General features: G+C 44.3%; 2 protein-coding genes across 2 annotated transcripts; one reads left to right on the top strand and one right to left on the bottom strand.

The window, feature by feature from the left end:
• Positions 1-204: 204 nt before the first annotated feature.
• zic2a (zic family member 2 (odd-paired homolog, Drosophila), a) lies at positions 205-4754 on the bottom strand. Its single transcript, XM_035173768.2, has 3 exons — positions 2777-4754; positions 1437-1600; positions 205-1239 (listed from the first exon to the last, which is right to left on the bottom strand). Exons 1-3 carry the CDS (start codon positions 3747-3749, stop codon positions 1039-1041), a joined length of 1338 nt encoding a protein of 445 aa, XP_035029659.1. The 5' UTR covers positions 3750-4754; the 3' UTR covers positions 205-1038.
• Positions 4755-8500: 3746 nt separating this feature from the next.
• On the top strand, positions 8501-12959 carry zic5 (zic family member 5 (odd-paired homolog, Drosophila)). The gene is made up of 2 exons (XM_035173818.2): positions 8501-9714; positions 11070-12959. The coding sequence occupies exons 1-2, from the start codon at positions 8673-8675 to the stop codon at positions 11507-11509; spliced, it is 1482 nt and encodes a 493-aa protein (XP_035029709.1). The 5' UTR covers positions 8501-8672; the 3' UTR covers positions 11510-12959.
• Positions 12960-22198: the final 9239 nt, after the last annotated feature.

Here is a 22198-nt window from a genome sequence, read left to right as displayed (position 1 = left end):
AATGGAGGTAAAGCATCACAATGCTCTTAAACCCAAGGAGAGGAATTAAGAGCAGAGAGATTTTGATCAAGATTTGACGCCTAAATTAGAACTGAGATGTTATTTTTCGCATCTTGAGAAATTAGATTAAAAACCTCAAAAAACAAGAAACAACTCACTAACAGCTGCACCGGCCGCACAAAGCATGAAAAAGCAAAGCAAATATTTAGCACTTGCAACACCTTTTATTATATTTGTATGCAGTAAAATTCTTATCACAATAAGGAAGAAAACACCTCTTAAAACTTTCAACAAAAGCACATAACGAAACAACTGCCCATGTTTAGCTCATAATTGTACATATTTATAGTAAAGAAACATTCTTTATAAATACTGTTTCATCTGTAGCAAGTAAATACCATAATTTAATTACAAATGGATAAATATGGCAGCTGATATTTACAAAAGGATGGATGTATAGTTACAGAAAACCGAACGGCACAACGTTTATTTTCCTCACAATCTTCCAGATAGTATTTCACAATTCAAACTTGCAAAGCACAAAACATCACAAGTTAAGCCCAGCAAACTAAAACATACATTCACAAGCATAATATTGTGGTCTGTTTGAGTTAAATGTTAACTTTGGCACTCTTTCCAGTTTATAGGTGTTAAGTATAGTACAATCAATTTGCCTTAAGATCACAATATTCAACATTATAGTACAATTTAATCGTAATATGTGCACTAAAAGTCCAGTTAGAGAAATAGCTACCATTGAAGGAACATCTATACACCAAAGACTGACAAACTATCACAACCAATGGGAAAAAGTGGGCTTTTAGTAATTATTTACAATATGAAATACACCTCGAATATTATACATATTTTTCCTCTGTTGGATATCATCGTCTTCCCTGGTGGATCAGAAGTAACAAAATAAAAAATAAACAAATGTTTGTGTGCCTCTCGTGTGCACAGGTCCCCCAAAATCTCCTGCTGGAGGTTCCAGTGCTGTGAAAAGCGAGTGTGTGTGTGTCGCCTCGTTTCGCCTTAGTCCTAAACATACCATTCACTGAAATTGGAGGATAGGCCACTGTGACTGGTGGAGTTGTGGACGGCTGAGGCTGGGGACATGTTGGTGTTGCTCTGGGTCTCGGTGGTGGGGGACACAAGGCCTGGAGGCGTGGAGGACTCATACCCAGAGCTGGCTGCTGGTGATGAGTCTGATGGTGGTGGTGGTGGGGACGCTTCGTGAACCTGAGGAAATTAAAAGAATACAAATGAGTATTTAAAATCTGACATGTGCATGGGAAAAATACAAATTATGTTAAGTTGGATGGGAATGAATTATTCACACTCCACAAAAGTACCACTAGCATTAGGACTTAGGTGTAAATAACAAATAAACACAGGGCATATGTATTCAACACACATTTCCTGAGAGGGGTCTTTACCTTCATGTGTTTTCTGAGGGAGCTGGGGTGTGTGTAGGACTTGTCACACATCTTGCAGAGATAAGGCTTGTCCGACGTGTGAACGTGCATGTGTTTCTTTCGGTCGCTGCTGTTTGCAAACCTTCTGTCACAGCCCTCAAACTCACACTGGAACGGCTTCTCTCCTGAAAGGGGGCAAAAAGAAAAAGACAGTGAGATATATTGCAGAGAAATGCCTCGGGCAGAGTGTGTAACAGTAAGGATCTGTGCGCATCATTCAGTGCGTAAAATTAAAATCCGAAAGTTGTGAGTGTGGAGAAATATGAAGGTGTTCCTTAAAAAAATACACAGTTTTAAAACACCTCATACCGTAGTCACAATTGATTTAGCCTATGCAAAGTTTGAAGCGTATTTAGTGAATGGGATGGGGGGTAGCTTCTACGTCTTATTTAGCCTAAATAATGCGCATAGTGATTTGGAGGGGGTGGGAAAGAGGGGGATCAGGCCGTCCTCAGTAGGCCTACAGAAGGCGTACCATTTGCTGGGAGACAATAAAAATCTAATTAGCACCTGAGCAACTCTGTGGCACGGCACCATCATGTATTCCCCAAGAAAATAAGTCCAAATGTGAAGGGCTGGTAATGGCCCCCGTCTAGCACCTCAGCTCCTCTATCTAAAGGGACGCATCGCAAAACAAAAGGCAAATCCTCCGGCATGAGGGGCACCAGGGCTCGGCTGAAAATCCACACTCACAACTACTCCACAAATATCGAGAACAAATCGATCCTGAAATACGCGTACAAATGTGCCAGTGTGACACAATGCGTGTGCGTAAAACTGGAGAAGCGATTTGAGCTCTTTGATAAAACGCGTACTATCGTAAACACGCTACCGTGAAGAAACTGATATGATTTACTACGAGCCCTGCAGCTCTACGGTGCACGCTACGCGTTGGCACACTCCCCTTTGACCCATTTTAAAGTTTACCCACTAACACCAAAACCTCCACACATCGAGTATTATTTTATTTTTTTCTGTGCGTAAACGTTTCACTAAACAACAACCGCTAGAATGTGCCTGTGCGTAAACTGAAGAAAGAAATGGCACCACTTTAAACCAACTAACTCTCTGGACGTGCTCCCAAATCTACTCTGTTTCTACTTTCTTACTATCTACTTAAACAGCCTGGAATAGCCGCTGTTAATCAGATCTTAATGTGTGTTTGTCTTGGCAAGGCGCGTTTGAAACCCTAACAACAACAGCACAATAATTGCACATACACGCTTAAGTAACAGCAACAACAAAAGCCTTATCCATCCAAATAAATTCAGGGAAATATTCTAGTGCGTAATAATAATTACCTGTGTGTGTTCTCTTGTGGATCTTCAGGTTTTCCGAGCGTGCGAAGACCTTTCCACAGCCGGGGAAGGGGCATGGGAAAGGCTTCTCCCCGGTGTGCACCCGAATGTGGTTAACCAGTTTGTATTTCGCCTTGAACGGTTTGCTCTCCCGGGGGCAATCCTCCCAGAAGCAGACGTGGTTGGTCTGCTCCGGTCCACCGACATGCTCCACGGAGACGTGCGTGACCAACTCGTGCATGGTGCTAAAAGTTTTGTTGCAGCACTTCTTCGGGTTGCTGAGCTGCTCGGGGTCGATCCACTTGCAGATGAGCTCCTGCTTGATGCACTGCTGCCTCATGTAGCGGAAAAAGGCACCGGGGTGGTGGTGGGCTGCCATGTTCATCCCCATGTTCATATTCATGGAGCCGTACTGGTTGTGGAGCTGCGCGGCCGAGTACGGGTCGGTCCTCGGGCTGGAGACCTGGTGGTACTGCTCGGAGCGTCCGAAAACTTCTCCGGGTAGTCCGAGCCTCATCTGCCCGTTCAGGACATTCGGGGATCCGTGGGAGCCATGCTGCTCGTGGATCCCGGGGAACAGAATGTGGCCTTGAGAGTCTGTGTGGGAGTGATGGAGGGATCCTGCCGTGGGGCCAAAAATAGTGTGTTGGCTGCTCGCCGGAGAGGATTCTCCGAAGCCACGGCTGCGAAAGAGAAAGTCCCTGGTGGAGTTGAAAGGGGAGCTTGCATACGATGTGACATGGGCGGCGTGAGCCCCCAGAGCCGCAGCGGGGTAGCCGGGCGCCTGGGTGGTGAAGGCAGAGCTCTGTCCCGGGGAGAGATCATGGTTCAGCTTAAACGCGCCCATGTGTGCCGAGTCTACAAAGCTATTTTGTGCCAAACTCAAGTCTCTCTCCTGCATCTCGCTGGCTGAGTGATGCCTGGCAAATGAGCCCACTCCCAGTCCGGGGAACTGGTGACCAGCATCCAGCAACATTATCGCAGAGAACGAATTTCTTTCTTTTTTTTTTAAATGTTTGAATCAGCTACAGCGAATAAGTTACAGAGAAGAACAAAATCAAATGTGGATGCTGGTGCGCATCGATTCAACTTCCAACCTTGGAAACACCATATCAGGTGTGATTCAAATCGTCGCTCCGGTCATGAGGGAAGAAAAAAAATCAGCTTGTCTTTATGGAACACTGGATTTAAAATCTGGTGAAGTTGTGAGTGAAAAAATCCAAATGAGACGAAGTGAAGAGTTTCCGTGTCCCCTCCTCTGGACTGCGACAGTTGGCTGCGTTAACAAAAACGCACTGGAAGAATTAAATAATTATCTTACTAGGTGTCCTTTGCGCACACAGAGCGAAAGTAGCTGGAGCATCTCAGTGAAAATCGCTGCTCCGATTGGGTATGTGTTTATTTCTGTGGCTTGCCTGCCTTTAACGCGGAGGGTCCCTGTTTCTCCGTGGACTGGCTCTACCTCCTCTTCCGCCCCCTTTAACTGGAGCCCGTTCATCCAGTCCTCGCCGTCTCATTGGCCGCCGCGCCTCATCAATCCCAGGTGCCCCTCCAATAGCAGGTAGCGCCCAGGCGACTTAATAGCGCATCGCCATTTTCCACTAATAATTACCGCCTACTTTTAGGGAGAACATTTGGGGGGCATGGAGGCGAAAAAGGAACACGACTTAGGAGAGAGGAGCGAACGTGTTCTTGTTGTGTATGCTTCATAGGTATCATGTTGTTGAGTGTTACATATAAAAAAAAAAATGACATTACAGACGGGTGAACATTAAGATCCAGAGGAAAAAATATGTGGCGTGTTAGGAAATGTGTTGTTTACGCAGAGTAAATATTATAAATCTGTTTACATTTGCAAACAACAATAAGTAAATTCACCTTTACGCTATACCCTGCTATTAAAAACAGAATAATTATAACATAACCATGATAACTGGACCATAAGGACAATATTAGGTTCAGTACGCATGTCAATACAACTGCAGAAAATAGTTTGAATTATGCGCAGGCACCTTCACATACATTAAGCATCACACACTGTTTGGATATTAAATGATTTCATTAACCTAAAAGTCTTGATCATTGGAAAACTGAATGGAAACCGGAACTGTCTTAATATATTAATGCAAAATGAAATCTCACTTTTACTATTTTGTTATTATTATTAGGATTTTTAAATAAACTCTGTGTGCATGTTGCTGAAACATCTGTTTTAAATATTAATACAAATAACATTCATTTTATGATCCTAAATATCTTAATCATCTATTAATAATTTAAGATGTGGTTTATTGCACGATTCAAATCTGACTAAACTTCAACTAAACACAGCTGAAAAAAAGCATGTGTGGCTCCAGATGGTGTGTTTTTTCTTTTTCTTTTTTCACTGGTTGTAAGAACCACAACTGGGCCTGTAGTGGTGCTCCACCAGTGGTTGTTGGTTCCTTTAATGGTTCCATATGTTGCTGGTTCTGCCTCCTCGGTGGTTCTCACATTCACCACACCAATTAAGTGACATGTCACGGTGGCGAGCTGCGCTTTAGATCCGAGTAAACCATTAGTGGTGGTGTGTTTTTCTTTTCCTGAACTCACGATGGTAAAGTTTTAAGCAATAAAAGTCACGTCTTTATAGCTGATAAGGAGTGAGGGTGTAATGGAGCTTCTATATGAGAGTGGGCCCTCATAGAAAACAATGAATGCACAGCCACACTGTTAACTAACATTTCCCTCGTGGGATTTCCTTTTTGGATCCAGTACAGACACACACACGTTAAAAAATAGAAGGAACAATTTACTGGCAACTTTCCACTGCGAGTACGCATGCACTCAATCTGCTATATCCAGGCGATAGACTGCACCACAGCTGCTCATTCACAGCACTCGTCAAAGGAAGGAGGATATACTCACATTTTCACCCAAAATCCCCAAAATCCCACAAGCTCTCCTGGTCCCAACACACAACCATAACTCCCTGAGCTCTCCGGTGTTCTGTCAACCGCAGGAATAACGTTGACGGCTGAGGGAAACGTTTAGAAAAAAAAACGTCTTTTTTGGGGGAAAACGTGTCTCTTAGCTCAGAGTGGGACAGGCTGCGCGTTGTGTGCCATTCTTCCAAGTCTATTTCGACCCGCACCACAGGAAACACAGGAGCTGATCCAAGTTCAAAGTCACGTCTGCCGACCCCTATAAGAACTTCTTTATTTCTCTGGAAGAACCACAGAACCTTCCCCAGGAAGAAAAAGAAAAAAAAAGCGAGAGAGAATTAAAGAGAGGGAGAGGGGAGGAAGAAAATCCATCGGGTACAGCGGCACATGGCTGAGGGTTCTCCCTTCTGTTTGGGGAAGAAAGGGGGTCTATTGGAAATCCCCCAAAGAGCAGTATTTCAACAGGTTTTAGGAGCAGCAACTCGCAGACATGAAATATTAGCCAGGGCTTGATCCGGAGTTAGAGAAGAGTTTTGACGCAGCAAATTACATCAATAAAATCAATAATGCTGATCACACCAGGAAGCGTTGCCTGTGTTTTAATTTGGGGAAGGGGGACAGAAACATATTTCTTCCTCTGTCATCTGACAATATCAATATGTTGACGCGCTGGAAGGTTACTTGTGTGCCTCCCGTGACCTTGTGTTTCATGGATGTTTGACCTCTGACCCGTTAAGACCACATATGTTGCCCTCTTGACTCCTTTTGGTAAAATAACCCTGTTTATGACAAAGCGCCTTTGTTTTAGAGTGAGGGAGAGCGAGGAAGAGAGGGCACAGAGAGAGAGAGAGAGAGAGAGAGAGAGAGAGAGAGAGAGAGAGAGAGAGAGAGAGATTTAAGACGTCCCCCTCTTTCGTCTGAGGCAACGACAGCTTCAGGTCATTCGGAAAACCACAAGTCAATAGTTTAGTTTCATAGTTGTAAATACTGGAATAGTTTCCCTTTATTACTTCATACATTTTAATAAATTAATGATGGAATTTGTATGTAATTTTAATATATTTATATGGGAAAAAATTCCCATGCATGTGGCGTTTAATTTATTGTGTGTGTAACAGGGGTCCTTAAACACATCACGAGGGACGCACCCACTGCCCCTCTGTGTTTCTCGAACATTTATAATATTAATTTCTAAAATACAACGGGACATACGTGGTTATACATGGAGGAGTTACAAAAAATATTTTTAAAAAATGGGGAAAGTAAAATGAGAGGGAAAAAAAGCTGCTGTTAAGTAAAGTGATGAGATGTGCCAAATTTCAAAAAGTTATGATTGTGTCAAATAATATATTCAGACCTTTCGCTTCAGTTGCTGCTGATCAAGTTTATCACAATCACTTACAGCTGAGGAGCACGTGCAAGTGGGGAATTTCATGCACCCCCTCACTCTCTTACGACAGAAATCAATTATTTCTCTGATTGTTGATTGATAAATATTTTTTCTTTAAATACCAGCTGCTGTTCAAGTTGCAGAATCCTTGCACCCAAAAGTGACACGCCTTGTGGTTCGAGGCCAGACGATCCCAAATCGATAGGAAAGGTGTGTGAATGAAGACATATCGATGACACGTACACGTCCTGCTGTCAACAGGCACCATTCAAATGGCTTGATCCGTCACAGGAGGGGAAGTTACGCGGAATCGGTGCCAAGGCAACATCACCAAAATTCAAAAATAAATAATGTTAAGTAATGTTTAGTTTATTTGCTTTAAAAAAAAAACAACAACAACATGTGAGCCATTTACAGGACCTGCCAATAAATTCACTACAAATAATAAGAATCATGGATTAGGCTGTAACAAGCTTGTCTTGGTTTACTGTTGAGCGTTTATAACTCTCATAAAGGTCAGCCTTAAATCGTTATATATGTAGGCCGGGCCTTAAATTGTTTTAATGGGAATTTTTATTGAGGCATTATGAAAAAAACAAAAAGCCTTGAATAAAAATTTAAGACATTTTACTGGTTTTCCTAACTTCAGTATTATATTATGATTGGAAGGACAGCATCCAAATCCCATTCAGCCTAAAGCCTCTAAGAGCTGTGGTAAAAATATTGAAATGAACACAGACAGAGAGTGAATCATATACTGGTGATGATGATGATGATTAATAACCTCTACCGGGGAAATGATCACATTAAATCTGTTTATCTGGTGTTTTTCATTTATTATATATTTTGGCAGTTTTTTCCAATAAAATAATTTGCAGCCTATAATTAAACTGCGATGCATTTCCACAGGTGCGTTCTTGTCATTTTATATTTCCCAGATAAATCACGTTGCCCTGTGTCTGGGGTGCATGTTTGTCCAAAATGCGTTTTAGAATGTCCCAAACCCCAAATAAATGGAACTTTATGTCTTTGCAGTTCATCCGTGCAGCAGCTCCGCGCGCCATTCCCCCCCTTTTATTCCCATATGGCGACGTGGAATCACGGCGCAGACCCTTGGACACAGCGAAGCAGAGACAAACTGGGCTGCACTCGTCACACAAACTGACATTTCGGCTCATCCACATGCGGCGGCACCAGTAAACAGAAAGCCGCGCAAACACAACTGCTGGTAACTCTGTGAGTACAACTTTTTGGAGTCAACAGCGATAAAGGGAGTGAGGGGGCGGAACCCTGCTGAGCCCCTGCGCTGAACGACAGCCAATCGCTTCGTTCCCCTAACTGCCAGTCACCGAAATCCGTCCAATACCCGCAGTGCCATTTCTAAACTGTATTCCCCACTGTGTCCTCCAACTGTTGTATGTTCTGCCAATCGCTTGAGGACAGAGTGGGAAAAGGAGCAAGCAGAGTTAGAAGCCGGACAAAAGAACTTATAGAGCCCTTATATACATATTTTCCTAATGTTTTAGAGCGCGTGGTGAGGTGAAACACATTTGCGGAGAGTGCGGATGGACTAGTCAGTGTAGTTATGGAGCCCCCTTTAAGCAAGAGGAATCCAGCGTTAAGATTAGCGGATTTGGCAGCGACTCAACCCCTTCCTCATCAGAATATGACAGGCTTCCCGGGGCTAGGGGGGCATCACCCTCTCTCCCACCATGCCCACCTCCACCCTGGGGAGCTGGGCAACGACCCCGGAGTGGCACTCACTCCATTTGGACCAGAGCACATGGCACAGACAAATGCTCTCAAACTTAGCCCATCTCAGCACATTCAGAGCCATCCCGAAGCCCAGACCGCGGCATCTTTCACTTCTGCTCAGACCACAGTTGGTTTCCCCGTGGCTCACCCCCACTCAGGCTACTCAAGCAGCAGGGACTTCATCCTCAGGAGAGAACTCTCAGCCTCTGCTATGCATGCACTTGGCGACCAGCATAGTTCCGCCTCCTCCCCTCATCACCATGGCATGTTCATCTCCCCAACAGGTGCTTATGGGCACGCGGAAAGTGGGGCCCATTCACTTTTTACTGGACTTCACGACCAAGCGTCCCAAGGTGCCCACCACCATGCCCTCAACGGGCAGATGCGCCTGGGTATACCGGGGGACATCTACGGCAGGCCAGAGCACTTCGGGCACAGGCCAGAGCACTATGGACCCTCTTCTCTCCACAGCTACAACTCCATGAACCTCAATGTGAACATCGCTTCTGCTCCTCACGGAGCGGCGGGGGCGTTTTTAAGATACATGCGGCAGCCCATCAAGCAAGAGCTGATCTGCAAATGGATTGACCAGGAGCTAAGTCAGAAGAAGCCCTGCTCCAAAACTTACAGCACCATGCACGAGCTGGTCAACCACGTCACGGTGGAGCATGTCGGGGGACCGGAGCAGAGCAGCCACGTCTGTTTTTGGGAAGAGTGTCCACGCGAGGGAAAGGCGTTCAAAGCGAAGTACAAACTGATAAACCACATCCGAGTTCACACGGGAGAGAAGCCATTCCCGTGTCCTTTCCCGGGTTGTGGAAAAGTGTTCGCTCGCTCGGAGAATTTGAAGATTCACAAGAGGACTCACACAGGTCAGTGCTTCTAATTGTGTCCACCGTGCTCACGGCAATCTGAAAATATCTCACTCGATTGCGTGGCATTGTAGCCTGTGAGTGGCGACCTTGTTTTACTATTCACATCCTAAACGGATGGACGGGGCGACCGTGCGTACTAGAGCGCACAAGCGAGCGGAAAAGTGTTTTTATTCAGTGACGCATACGCACAGTGAGTAAACGTGTTTCATTTCCTTTCTTTAACATAAACCTTTTTTTTTTACTCACAGAGACGCCTGCAGTAGGCGTGAGGGGATAAGGGCATATGATTTGCAAAACGTGCTTACGTACATACAGGGCAGCGCTCGAACACGCGTAAAAGTAATTATCTTCAGGCGTAGGACGTTTACGCAGAAGCTCAGTTTGTGCATCGTCCAGTCTGTGGCGCGTGGTTCACGTTATCTTAGCATAAAGTGGATTGATTTAACCATGAGGAGTCTGAACTACAGGCTATCCCCTCCTTTAGAGAAATGTAGTATGTCCTGGCACTGTCCAATAAAAATAACTGCATCATGGTGAAAATCTGGCCAGAGTTTCAGGGAGCTTAAAGTCCAACACAATGTTTCCTAAACATCAAAGTGATCCTTTAGATGGATGTCTTCGTTGGTGTATAAACCTTGTGGGTCAAGTTAACTTAATGTTGGCCGTCATGTCACCAACATGGGTCAGGCCTCTACACTGCAGTGAATGACGGTAAATACCCGAGGGAAATAAAACAATTAATCTAACAAAAATGTACAAACCACCAGAAAGTTCAGGTGACACCTTGCAACTGATTGGGATTTAAAAAAGTAACACTGCTCATAAATCCAAAATGTTGCATGCATGCCCTATAGCATGGGGACAAATCTGAAAAAAACATGTTTTTCATTTGTGTGTGTGTGTGTGTGTGTGTGTGTGAGAGTGTGTGTGTGATGAGTTATAGCAAAGTCTGCCACACTACATAAATGACTCCTGGTGGTCTCCCCCTCACTCCCCCACATATGTAACCAGAAGGCCCAGAGGCATGTTACACACGTTTACACAGGGAAACGCTTTGGACAAGTGGGTGTGCAGTGGTGGCTCCAACGTACATGTTTAGTGAATACGTTCTGCTGCTGAGGAGGAGGAGGCCCCAGTGGAGAAGTGCAGTTAATGGGGAAATGCCCACATGTCGTACTTATTTAAGGAGAACATGTTGAGAAGCTGTGGTCCATTGAGTTACAGGAGATGGAAAATGAATTCTAATCTTGTGGCGTGCGTAAAAAATGTGAAATCCCTGCATGGAGACGTGTGGCATTATTCCACATGGCACTGACTCTAACTGTTTCTCCATCTCTCCTTCTTCCTTCAAGGAGAGAAACCGTTCAAGTGCGAGTTTGAAGGCTGCGACCGAAAATTCGCCAACAGCAGCGACCGGAAGAAGCACTCCCACGTCCACACCAGCGACAAGCCTTACTACTGCAAAGTGCGCGGCTGCGACAAGTCCTACACGCACCCGAGCTCGCTGCGGAAGCACATGAAGGTGCACTGCAAGTCGCCGCCGCCCCCGTCCACCAACGTCACCTACATCTCGTCCACGAACCCCCTCGGCGACCCCCTCTCGCCCCACTCCGACGCGCACAGGAACCGCTCCGCGAACCTCTCCCCTCAGGTCACCAACCTCAACGAGTGGTACGTGTGCCAGGGGAGCGGCGGGCCCAACCACCTGCACACCCCCTCCAGCGACGTGCCAACGTCCGACTCGGACGACGAGGACTCTTTCAGACACACAGACCCGAGGACGATGCTCTGATGGGCCCCCGACCACGTGACTGTCAAACGCCATCCATAGTGTAAAGTGTGCTGATCCATGGTGACCGCGCGCAACGTTGGGATATTGATCTGTTATTCTTCCACTGTTGTATGATTTAAACGCAGCTAACACACACATGTGCTCGGTGGATGCATCGCGGGCCTGATCACACGAGGAGGAAATGCCTCTGCAGTGACCCCTGACCTTTCAGAAAATATAGATCACAAGTGTCAAAATAAAAACATTTAACTGATATTAGAAATGAAATCGAAAAAGGTTTAAAATCCATTGCCTCTTATTTGAAAGGACCAATTTTTCCAATTTCAGAAAATATCTCTCAAAACAGATTTTCTTTTACAACAACCCCAGGATGCAGGGTTTAATTAACTGCATGTCTTAGGACTCAACTGGTGTGATGAAGTGTCAATTTCCATGTGACCTCCCATCATCACCTTGCAGTTTAATAACTGGGCTGCTATCAATCACTGTCACATCCCAGACCTTTAAGGGAAATAAATGGTACCGCTCCTGTAACATCCCAACTGGCAACTAAACAATTTGATGGACAGAATCTAGAGGGAAGAGTTGAGGCTTTTCATTTTGTATTTTCAAAATTTCCTTTCATGTGATTTCTTCTGAGATGTTGTACAAACTTTGATAAAGTGATAAGGACAAAAAAAAAAACAAGGAGGCAAATCTGTGTGTCTTAAGGGTTCTCATTTTATCTTTTCAGATTTATACAATTCATGTGTTTGGATGGAATTTTTGTAATATTTAAGAACTATTTAAGACTATATTTTATGCACAATACACAAGTGTAATGCTCGTTAAAGAGTACGAGTAAGTCCCTGGAGACCCTAAATGTCTACACTGACAGGCTTTGACCCTGTAGGATTTGTATATATGTAACTGTACTGATGCTTGTGAATGTTGTGTAGTTTTAATTACAAAAAAAAAAAATTGTTGTTTTGTACATGGTAATTTATTTGCTGGTATCAATGTTGTACTGGAATTACAGAAACACCAAAGAATAATAATATCAGTTTTGGTGATGCGTAGTACCCTGCTGATGCTGTTTTTTTTATATCTTTTTTTTTTTTCAACATGTTTTTTTAATTTTTAATTGTGTTCTGTAAAAGACAAAAAAACATTTACTTGAATAGGCTGTGTAATGTGAAAAAGTCCTTTTCTCGCATGCCTTTTGTAGTGACCTGTCTTTCTCTCTGAGGTGCATGGTCCCGTTGGACGTGATGGATAAAAAAAAAAAGAGATGAATCAGCTATGACTGTGCAGACCCTTGATGTTCAAATTTTAATTCACAATATACATTATTGCTTAAGAAATAATTAAAAATAACAGGAGGTATACAGTAAAATTAACAAGTGTCAAACTGTTATGGTTTTTATGAGTGAATTTGAAGGGATTTTGATATTTGCAACATATAAATGGAGTATTAATCCAGATAGACTGGTGTGATTGTGAGATTACATTTTCTTTTAATGTGAGCTGTAAATAAGGTTTAACAAAACATTAATGTCAGAGCCACGTCAGATGAGAACCGTAGAAGCGGCTCTGTTCACTTCTCCCTATAAAAACCCCTCCGAATTGGGCCTAACGGGCCAAAGAGGCTGGTATAAACTAATCACTGAGCTAATGGGAAAACTTATAGCCCCCTGATGGCGCTGCCTCTGAAAGGCGCGACAGCACAAAGCAGCCGAGGCATGAATCATTCATGGGAAAAAATAAAAGATAAAAAGATACGTGACAATACGCAAGGCCTTGTATGGAGTGTATAAAACAAGTTCCCCCTCTTATTTCCTCCATTAAAACGCGCAGGCTCACTTTCAAAGAGTTGCCTGTCCAGTCTATAGAATTAAAGTTGACCAACGCGAGTCCTGCGCCACTTCAAAGGCTGCGGCTTTCTGCGGGGAAGAGGCTCGGCCGCTTCACGGTGCGTTAGGAGTTCTATGGCGATTGGGCAGCGAGACGCTCACATCCCAGTGTGTCCGCAGGGGGAAAAAACACTAACTGCCACTAAATGAAGTAGAAGCGCAGGATGCTGCCTCTCCGGAAGATGCAAGCGAACCCACCGGTGGCAGGTAGACGACGCACAGGCTCTTTGGAGGCGTCTGTGGTTTGAATTCACCTGGGAGGGAATTTAGAGAACGACAACAACAAAAAAAAATGAAAGAAAAATGAAAATCCTAATTATGAGCTTCCATGCTGCTTCAATTAAGACACTTGACTTTGGTCAACCTGGAGGATGCTGAGACTATGTGGCCGTAAAACACACACACTCTTAATCAGCTCTCGGAGTGAGAACAATCACAAATATTAACCTCATTTTACAACCAGGAGGAAGGAACCACTTCAGCAGCATGAGCATGAGCTTTAATACCCCCCCAAAAAAAAAAAAATACAAGTGCAGGTTTGTCTGGCTGGGCTGTAAATATAAGGCCTTTATCACTTTTTATAGCTGTCCTCTAAAAAGCACTTCATCTGCTGCTCCATTCAGAGAGTGCGAGGAGCTGTGGGCCTCCTCTCCACCTTTTTAACAGGACCTAAAGAGGAGCCTGCTCTTGTTCGCTCCTGTTTGGAAACAAGTGCTCAATGAATGTTGCAAAATAAACACGATGAAGAATAACCACAGACAGTTCCTTCGGCATTAAAGAGGAGGGGGACTTAATAAAAGGAGTGAAGCCGTCACCCTTCAGTGAGAAACGCTTTGAAGTAGAACTTATTATCTGAGAAATACTTTTTGGTTGTCCTAACGACGCTGCTGAATGGGAAAGGCGCTCCTTTGTCAGCGATTTGTTCTCCTTTAGTGGGATGCCCGTGGAAATCACTTACATGGGCCACCTTAACACACTGCCTGCAAATCAGTAACCGGCAGAGTCAGACATGCAGACGCCACTTTGGAGAGGACAAAGCCGAAAAGTCGCAGTGAAAACGCCGCAGCCTCTCAATTGCGCCCTTTAAAGGGGGTGAATGATAATTTCTCAGACGAGCGTAGGACCAAAACAAATGCTGTCTTGTCAGACTTTACAAGCATTATCCATCTCCTGAATGCTGCTGGCACAATGCGCACGAAAAGTGGCCGGTGGAGTGATCACGTTGGTCACCTAAAGTTTGGAGTTCCTGTCAAAAGCTGTGTGCGTCACTGGACGCGAGCACCTGCGCCTGGAGCTGCATCGGAGAGCACCTCAGCAGCGGTGGAGTTGTGCTCACTTACTGTATGGGGGTTCAAAAGAGGAGGGGGGTGTACAGTGCGTATTTTTGGATGGGTTATTCCATTTAATTTTAGTGTTCAGATTTTTTTTTAACAATTTAAAACCAAACAGGGGTGGAGAAAACCCTCCTCATATCAAGTACAGCAGAGCAGAAGCACCGAGTGTTAGCTGCCACAAAACTCAAATTAAAGAACGAAATAAACGAACTAAATCAGAACAATATTGTTCCTTACCGTTATAAATGAAAACTAAGAATTAACTGACTCCAAGAGAAATGTTTAGTAAATGGAGTTTTTATTTCAACTTGTGTTTTTACAGTAGAGCGAAATATATTATATATATATTTTCTTGTTTAATCAAACTACAGCTCAATGTGAATAACCCTGTTCTCAAGCAGGGGTCTGATTTAAAATATTAAATATTTCCTTCGACTTTTATTGTTTCCACTATTTATAGTTTTTTTTTTTAATCCGGGTATTATTTTGCTGCTGCTTTTCACTTTACCCCCAAATCCACCGTGTAATGTAGAGTTAAGGAAAAACAGTTGTAATAGCACTATATTATTGCGCACTGTCAAACTTTGCTCTGGAGCCAAATAGGCAGATTTCTAAATAACCACTGTACATTAAAGTGTATTTGACACACACACACACACACACACACACCTGTTTGTGTGGCTGAGTCTAAACTTTGTCACAGTGTGAAGCCTCCGTTGTTCAGACTCCTTTTCTCACAAACACAACGGTTTTTACAGCCACGAAGCCTCTGTGCCATCCAGGCACTTTGCCCACTTTCCTCAGAGCCCCATGTACCTGCAGCTCCAATCTCAAGTTTCACGATCAAGTCAGAAAACACACGCGGTTCAGCTGCTGCTGCTGCAGCTTTTCCCGAGACTCTCCAAGACTGCCTCAACTCGGAACTGTTGTTTTTTTTTCTTCCAGTGGCAGCAACGCGCATGGACTCAGCTTCATTTCTACTCTGCAAACAGGCAGTGCAGATTGTGCAGTGCAGCCTGCAGGGGACAAGTAAGTTAAAGGAGCGACTCTAAACTTGTGTATTTTTGGAGAAGAACCATCCATCCCCTCCTGATTCGTGGACTGCGGAGGCTGAGGAGGGGGACCGTGAAAAATCCCAGTCCGCTTTTACGCACGGGCAGTGGGGACGTGCGCGGTGGGAATGTCGCTCCTCTGCAGCCCAACTTCAGCAGCTGTGGTTTCACCTATTAGCCCCGATGTCTTTCCCAGAGGAGTGAGGGAGTTAAACATCTGACAATGCGCACGCCGGGGGGGTCACTCGACTGACCTGTACTTGGTTTTAGTTTCATAGGAGTCTTCATTAAATCAATTACCCAGCGAGCACATGATTATTTTTATTTTTCTTAATAACTCAAACATGTTTCCCCTCTCGTCCCTGCGACACTTAGACACGATGGTGTCTTGCAGGTTGTGGCGCTTCTGCAATTAAATGTAATTATAACCTGCAGAGCACCGTGCGTCGTGGAGGAAAACGGTTTAACTTTGAGACTGTGTCCTCTCTTACATTCCTGGTGAAGTGGCAGTAGGATATGAGTTCCATTAGTCACAACAGCTCGTCGCTGTCCTCATGGAGGAAGCGTCTAAATGTTTTGCTTTAATGTATTAACTTTACTACGTTTAATCAAAAATGAGTCAAGGCATGACTAAAATATTTCTCTTCATCCTTTAAATTTGTGTTTATGTAAAAAAAAAAATGTTTAAAAGTGAAATAACATCTAAACGAAATATGGGAAATAAAAGGTTACACAGGACAAACAGGTGCCAACAGGTAGGCCTCTGTTAAACACAACAGAGGTAACCTGTATATTTGCATTAAAATATTTAATGTCCCAACCTGAAATATATATTATATATTTTCACAAATGCAATCTGTTATTAAGAGCAGAAACATTTTGTCTCTAAAATTCTTTCATATTGGCCTATATGTTAATTAGCATTTTATTCTACTTTGCCCATAACAAGAAAATGACCCCTGACATGACAGGTTGTGTAACACCAGAGAATAATAATTGTAAAATCCTAACTAACTCGTTAAGGGATCTGGTTATTTACCTGATTTTATGTTGTCATGTGTGTCCCTGCTACTTTATAGTCATGCACTGCTTCTCAGAGGAGCGTGATACATCACTCAGAAACTGACATAATATCTGGTGGCTCGGTAACATCTGTGGGGGTAGAGACTTGGTGCCGGTCCAAAAGCCCCATCCCAGGACTGGGAGCCACTCCAAGGCTGTAGGTGAGGAGAGCAAGGTCGTCCACGGACAACCGCATGAGCCAGGCCCTGCAATACCTGGCCCTTATATCGCCCACCGGCCAGAAAGTAGGAAGTAAAGTGCAGATAAGCGAGAGCATGCTGCCCCAGTAGTCTCTTACTGAATGACAGGGCTTTTCCTAAAAGCCTCTAAATGCAGGATGTAGGCTTCAGCGTACTTGGAAAGTAGAGCTGAGCAGGTGGAGGGATATGGTGAACTATATGCTCTATCAGAGAGAAGCAGATGGACTTTGTAATGTAGGAGATTTTGATTTGTGCCCAGGGAGGATACTGCTTACAGGATACTTTAGACTGAACTAAAAGAAACAGCTTCACCTCTGGCACATGAAGAGCATCCTCTTTGAGACAGAATCTGTTTCAGTTAAGTTTCAGATAAGTACTTTAATGTCAAGGGCTGTTTTAGAGATCCCAAAACTACCAGCTTCACAATGAAGTCCTTTAGATTTATACTGGTTATAAAACTAACCAAGGACAAAATACCAAATTAAGGCCTATGTTGGTTTATTTATATATCACAGATTACTCTCACCAACATAATCCAGGATTAAATTCAAATCAATGTATCCACTTCCCTTTCAACCTTTTTTACTATACACGATTGATCACAATGATTTCAACAGCATAGTGCCAGTCCACCATTTTAATCCACCACCACTCGGCTTCTTCTCTCTTACCATAACTCCCTCCATTGTGGCCAAAAGATTGGCATCAGTGCCAGACTTGTGCAGAACTATCACATCTGCAACATCAGAGGGTTTGACCCTGAATGCATCTGGTTTTATTGTGGAAAAGGTCAGCATTTAGTGTGAGGGCTAAATCATTCTATCGAAGCACGAGTGGAGTGAACTGGAGAATCCCTCTAAAAGAAAGACAAGATTCCATCTGTGCCAAAAGCAGATAAGGGATCTACTCCAGCTCGGCCTCCTGCCTCCTGCCTCCTGACTGTCCTCACGTAGCTGAGCCACTGTATGTTCATCACGGGCAAACTGGTGAAGTTGGTTACCAATCATCTTCAGCTTCCAGTCTCCCAGTAGGAGCTCTAATCCAATGTGATAAACCAGTGCACTATAGCAGTAAAGTATCCAGTGTGGAGGCAACGCTGCCTCCTCAACCATGTGGAGCGCAGACCTCCCTCTGGTTTCATGGAGGTGCCTGCGTGAAACCCAAACATCATAAGCCTCACGCCCATTCTCTTAAACAGATGTGGGGTTTGGCCGTGACAGATATGGCTCTGGACGAGCAGAAGAAAATGTGGTGTCTTGATGTTTCCAACTGACCAGGGATAAGCCCGAAAGGAAATATGGCTGGATAGGCAATACAATTGAGATATGGGGTCTCCATCTGACCGATGGCTTCAAAGAGCTGTGGTTTAGGTCTGCTTGGGCCCAGGATGAGGTTTAAGACCTAAATGATTGAATACCAAGATGACCTATGGTATTAATAGCGTCCGGGATGCACCTCCACCTCCACTCCTCCATTCATTACTTTCTATACCACAGAATAGAGGTTTGGCATCAATTAGCATTGATTAAGAAACCGGAACGTTAATGTTGAATGAAAGAAATCTCCACCCTGCACTGTCCAGCAGCACACGTACTAAGCCGGGCTCTCTCACTTGCAGCGAAGATGCTGATGACAGCCATAATGTGTCTGCTTGTCCCACAGGACACTTAGCTCTGGACTTTCCCAATCACAAGACTAATTGTATAATTAGGCCGGCTCCGTCGGGGACGGGCACCTTTTGGCCCTTCGCAGACACTTGCCATGGTAAATGACAGTATATCTCACAAACTATCAAAGCTTATCCATCTCCGTGACACTAAACCTTGAGAGATGGCAACATTTTATTAACATGACTGATAGTTCACCACAAGATTGAAAACATGAGCGGTGACTCTCAGGAGACGTGTATGGTGATTACAAAGATCCCCTCCACTCCGATGATAGCATTACTTATTTTTGAGTGTATGATTTTACATTTTATAGCAGGCGCCTGCACCAGCAGCTTCCACTCGGATTGGGAGGAGAGGGGCCAGAAGATGAGTATTCATGGCTGCACAGTGGTGCTTTTCTATCAGGAGGGAATTGGTCCTGAGGAGAAACACAAGGGCCCCACCTCCGGAACAGAAACTCCTTATTTCCCTACCGCAGCCCCTCCTTCAGATTTCCAGCATCACCATGCACATCATTATCGTTGTCAAAAGTTGTGGCGCGGGGTTTATGAACTCTCAGTGATGGGGGGGCTGTGGCAGGCGCTGCCCAAGGGGGAGCCGGGGAAGAGGGGTGACGCCAGGTGCCGGTGCTCCAATTCTGACCGGCCATGGCGAGGTGAGGCCACTTCTCCATCCAGGAGGGCCCCATAGGTGCCCTCATTACGCAGGCCCCTGTAGCACCGAGCGGCGAGTGCATGGAGCGGAGAGGTGCGACTCCTTGCGCGCAAAGTCTGCCTCTCCCTCCTGGCCTCTGTCTGTCTGTCACAGCTCCTATAGGGAAGATTCCCAATATGAATTATAATAAGCATAATAAGATGAGTGCGGCTGCTGAAGAACTGAGAGGGTTTGGGTAATGGCGCATTATTAGAGCTTCAATTTCACAACGCGTCCGAGATGTCAAATAAAGCGAGAGCAATGAACTGAGTCGTCACTTTAATAGGACTTTTCTTTTCTTTTCTTATTCTAACAAAATCGCGCCCGACAAGAGTTTACAAACCACAAGTTTTACGCATGAAATCCTTTAATAAGTCCAACCCGCGCCATCGCATCCCATTGCATGTTTCATGATGCATTTCCTGGGAGCTAACGAAGGAAGTTTCTGGAAAGTTCCGAGCTGCACACTGTGACAGAGATTCAAAGGGCAAGTGGTGCTTCATTAACCGTATCCCCATTTACTTCAGATCCCCCCTGAGTCTCAGAGAGAGCGGATTAATGTCAATTACCTGTCATTTTGCAACACCTACAATACGTTTCGTGTCCTCGGGTTTTCAATGAGTTTATCGGGAATATTTTAATATCGTAATTATTCTAATTAATTAATTGAAATTTGTCGATTTGTCGTTGGTTGTTGAAATTTATTCTCGAAATGGGGTTTGTTTGCACAAGATTCTAAGATGCTGGTGTGTGTGTGTGTGTGTGTGTGTGTGTGTGTGTGTGTGTGTGTGTGTGTGTGCTATCGGTCATTATATATAAAAAAGCACAGATCTAATCTGCTTGAACCCTTTAAACTAACGACTAATTAAGTGCGTTCAAAATCGAGTGTAATTGTTTCTTGAATCCTGTTTAACTTCAACTTTTAACCAACAAAAATGTCACCACACGTCATTTATGTATTTTGTCTCAATAAGGCACTCATCTGTGATACCAGCCAATATCTGTCACCGGCTCAGTGAAGGTGCTTCCTCTCATGAAAAGGCCTAAATTAATGGAGTGCTATATTTACGCACGATGGGCGCAACAAAAAAAAAAAAAGCACCAGTGCACCGGACAAAGAAAAAACACTATAGCTCGAGGACCAATGAGGGGGTTTCTTTCACTTTTCAATCACTTTTAGTCGTGCCCGGGATTAAGAGAGGGCTCTTGACTCTCTCTTTCACACAAAACCAAGAGTGCTTGTCAGCAACTCGAAGGAGAAAAGGAAGAGAATAATACGTGAGTCCAGGGTTATCGTGTTTAATTGGATTAGATGGTGTCGCGTTGAAGTCCAGAGCATGACAAACAAGAGATAGAGACGGCGAGACGACGGAGGATAAATAGCCTACACCCTTATCCAAATCCGACACCTCATCAAAGAAACGCCATTATTAAAAACTATTACATTTCATTTTGAATTTAGATTAAAGATACATATGTGTGTACGATTGTGATCAGAAATAGTTCCTATCTGGTTGCCCCTCCATAAAAATGAATTGTAGCAGTGTGAGGGGGAGAGCTGTGGTACTTCAGAGGTTTGTGTTGTCGGGATTGTGTTGTTGGCTGTGTGCTGCGCTCATCTGTGCGTCACGCAGCGGCAGCAATAACAAGGTGCGCGCAGCTGTGTGTGCAGGTGCGCGGCCTCCACCTGCTCGACGGCACAGAGGGGGGGAAGAGAGGGAGAGAGGAGGATGGAGGAGGGAGAGAGAGCGAGGAGGCTGGCGCAGATCAAAAGCTGCAGCTTTCGATTGTGCAGTGAAATGGGAAATTATCAGCGAACTCACATCGGTGTGTCGCTCAGTTTTGAAACCAATGCGCAAGAGAAGACGAAGCATTTTAAGACTCGAAAAAAATCCCACGTCAAACACTGACAGAAGTTTAAACTCCAAGAGCTTTATATTTAAGGTTTGGGAATATTTGAACTTTGAACTGAAGTTGTTATTCACTAGTAAAGGGCTGCAGAAAAAAAATATGAACGCCCCAAAGAGTTCAAGTTGGATTTGCGTAATTTTGCTTTGGATAAATACACAAATAAAATGTTAAAGGTGATGACGCGCACACGGTGATTTTGTCCAGGTAAACGTTAAAGAACAAAACGAGAGAACAGCGGGATTACAGTGGCACGGACGCGCGCACACACACAAATACGCATATATTTCATGTGTTTGCTTGTGCAATCTTCCACAGTGGATGGTGTGAGAATTCGATAAAGACGCATCCCCGGTCATTGTCAGGGGAGAGTTATGATCTCATCCATCGCCTGTTTGGCCGCTGACCTGCTCGTTTTATGGGCTGCTGTTACCTTTTCTCTCTCCCGCCCTCACACCGTCTGTGTCAGTCACGTAAACTTCCCACCGGTCGGTCCTGTCTGCTGCGTTCAGGGACAACACACACAGACCCGGCTCCAGCCTCTCAGCCTCGCCCTTAAATTTAATCGAAGTGGGACGTTAACGAATATGTGATATTTACACTTGAAGATGGGGGAAATAAAATAAACACACTCTGTGCACCACATGACTGTGTTTTGCGCACTAATCTGCACATGCAAATAAAACATTAACGAGTGGAGTCTGTTGGAAATAAAAAAAACTTTATCTGCAGTCAAGTTGAAAAAGTGCCAGATCTGAGGACAGATGGACACTTGGAGTTAACAAAAAAAAAGAAAAGTTGCAGAGACTTTTTGTCGCTGCGTAACGAGTCTCATTACCATGTCACCCTCCTCCTCCTCCTCCCCACCGACACCCTTC

This window comes from Hippoglossus stenolepis, chromosome 13, assembly GCF_022539355.2.
Source record: "Hippoglossus stenolepis isolate QCI-W04-F060 chromosome 13, HSTE1.2, whole genome shotgun sequence".
NCBI lineage: Eukaryota > Metazoa > Chordata > Actinopteri > Pleuronectiformes > Pleuronectidae > Hippoglossus > Hippoglossus stenolepis.
The sequence above is the reverse complement of the archived record's forward strand: the minus strand, read 5'-3'. Positions and strand labels throughout refer to the sequence as shown.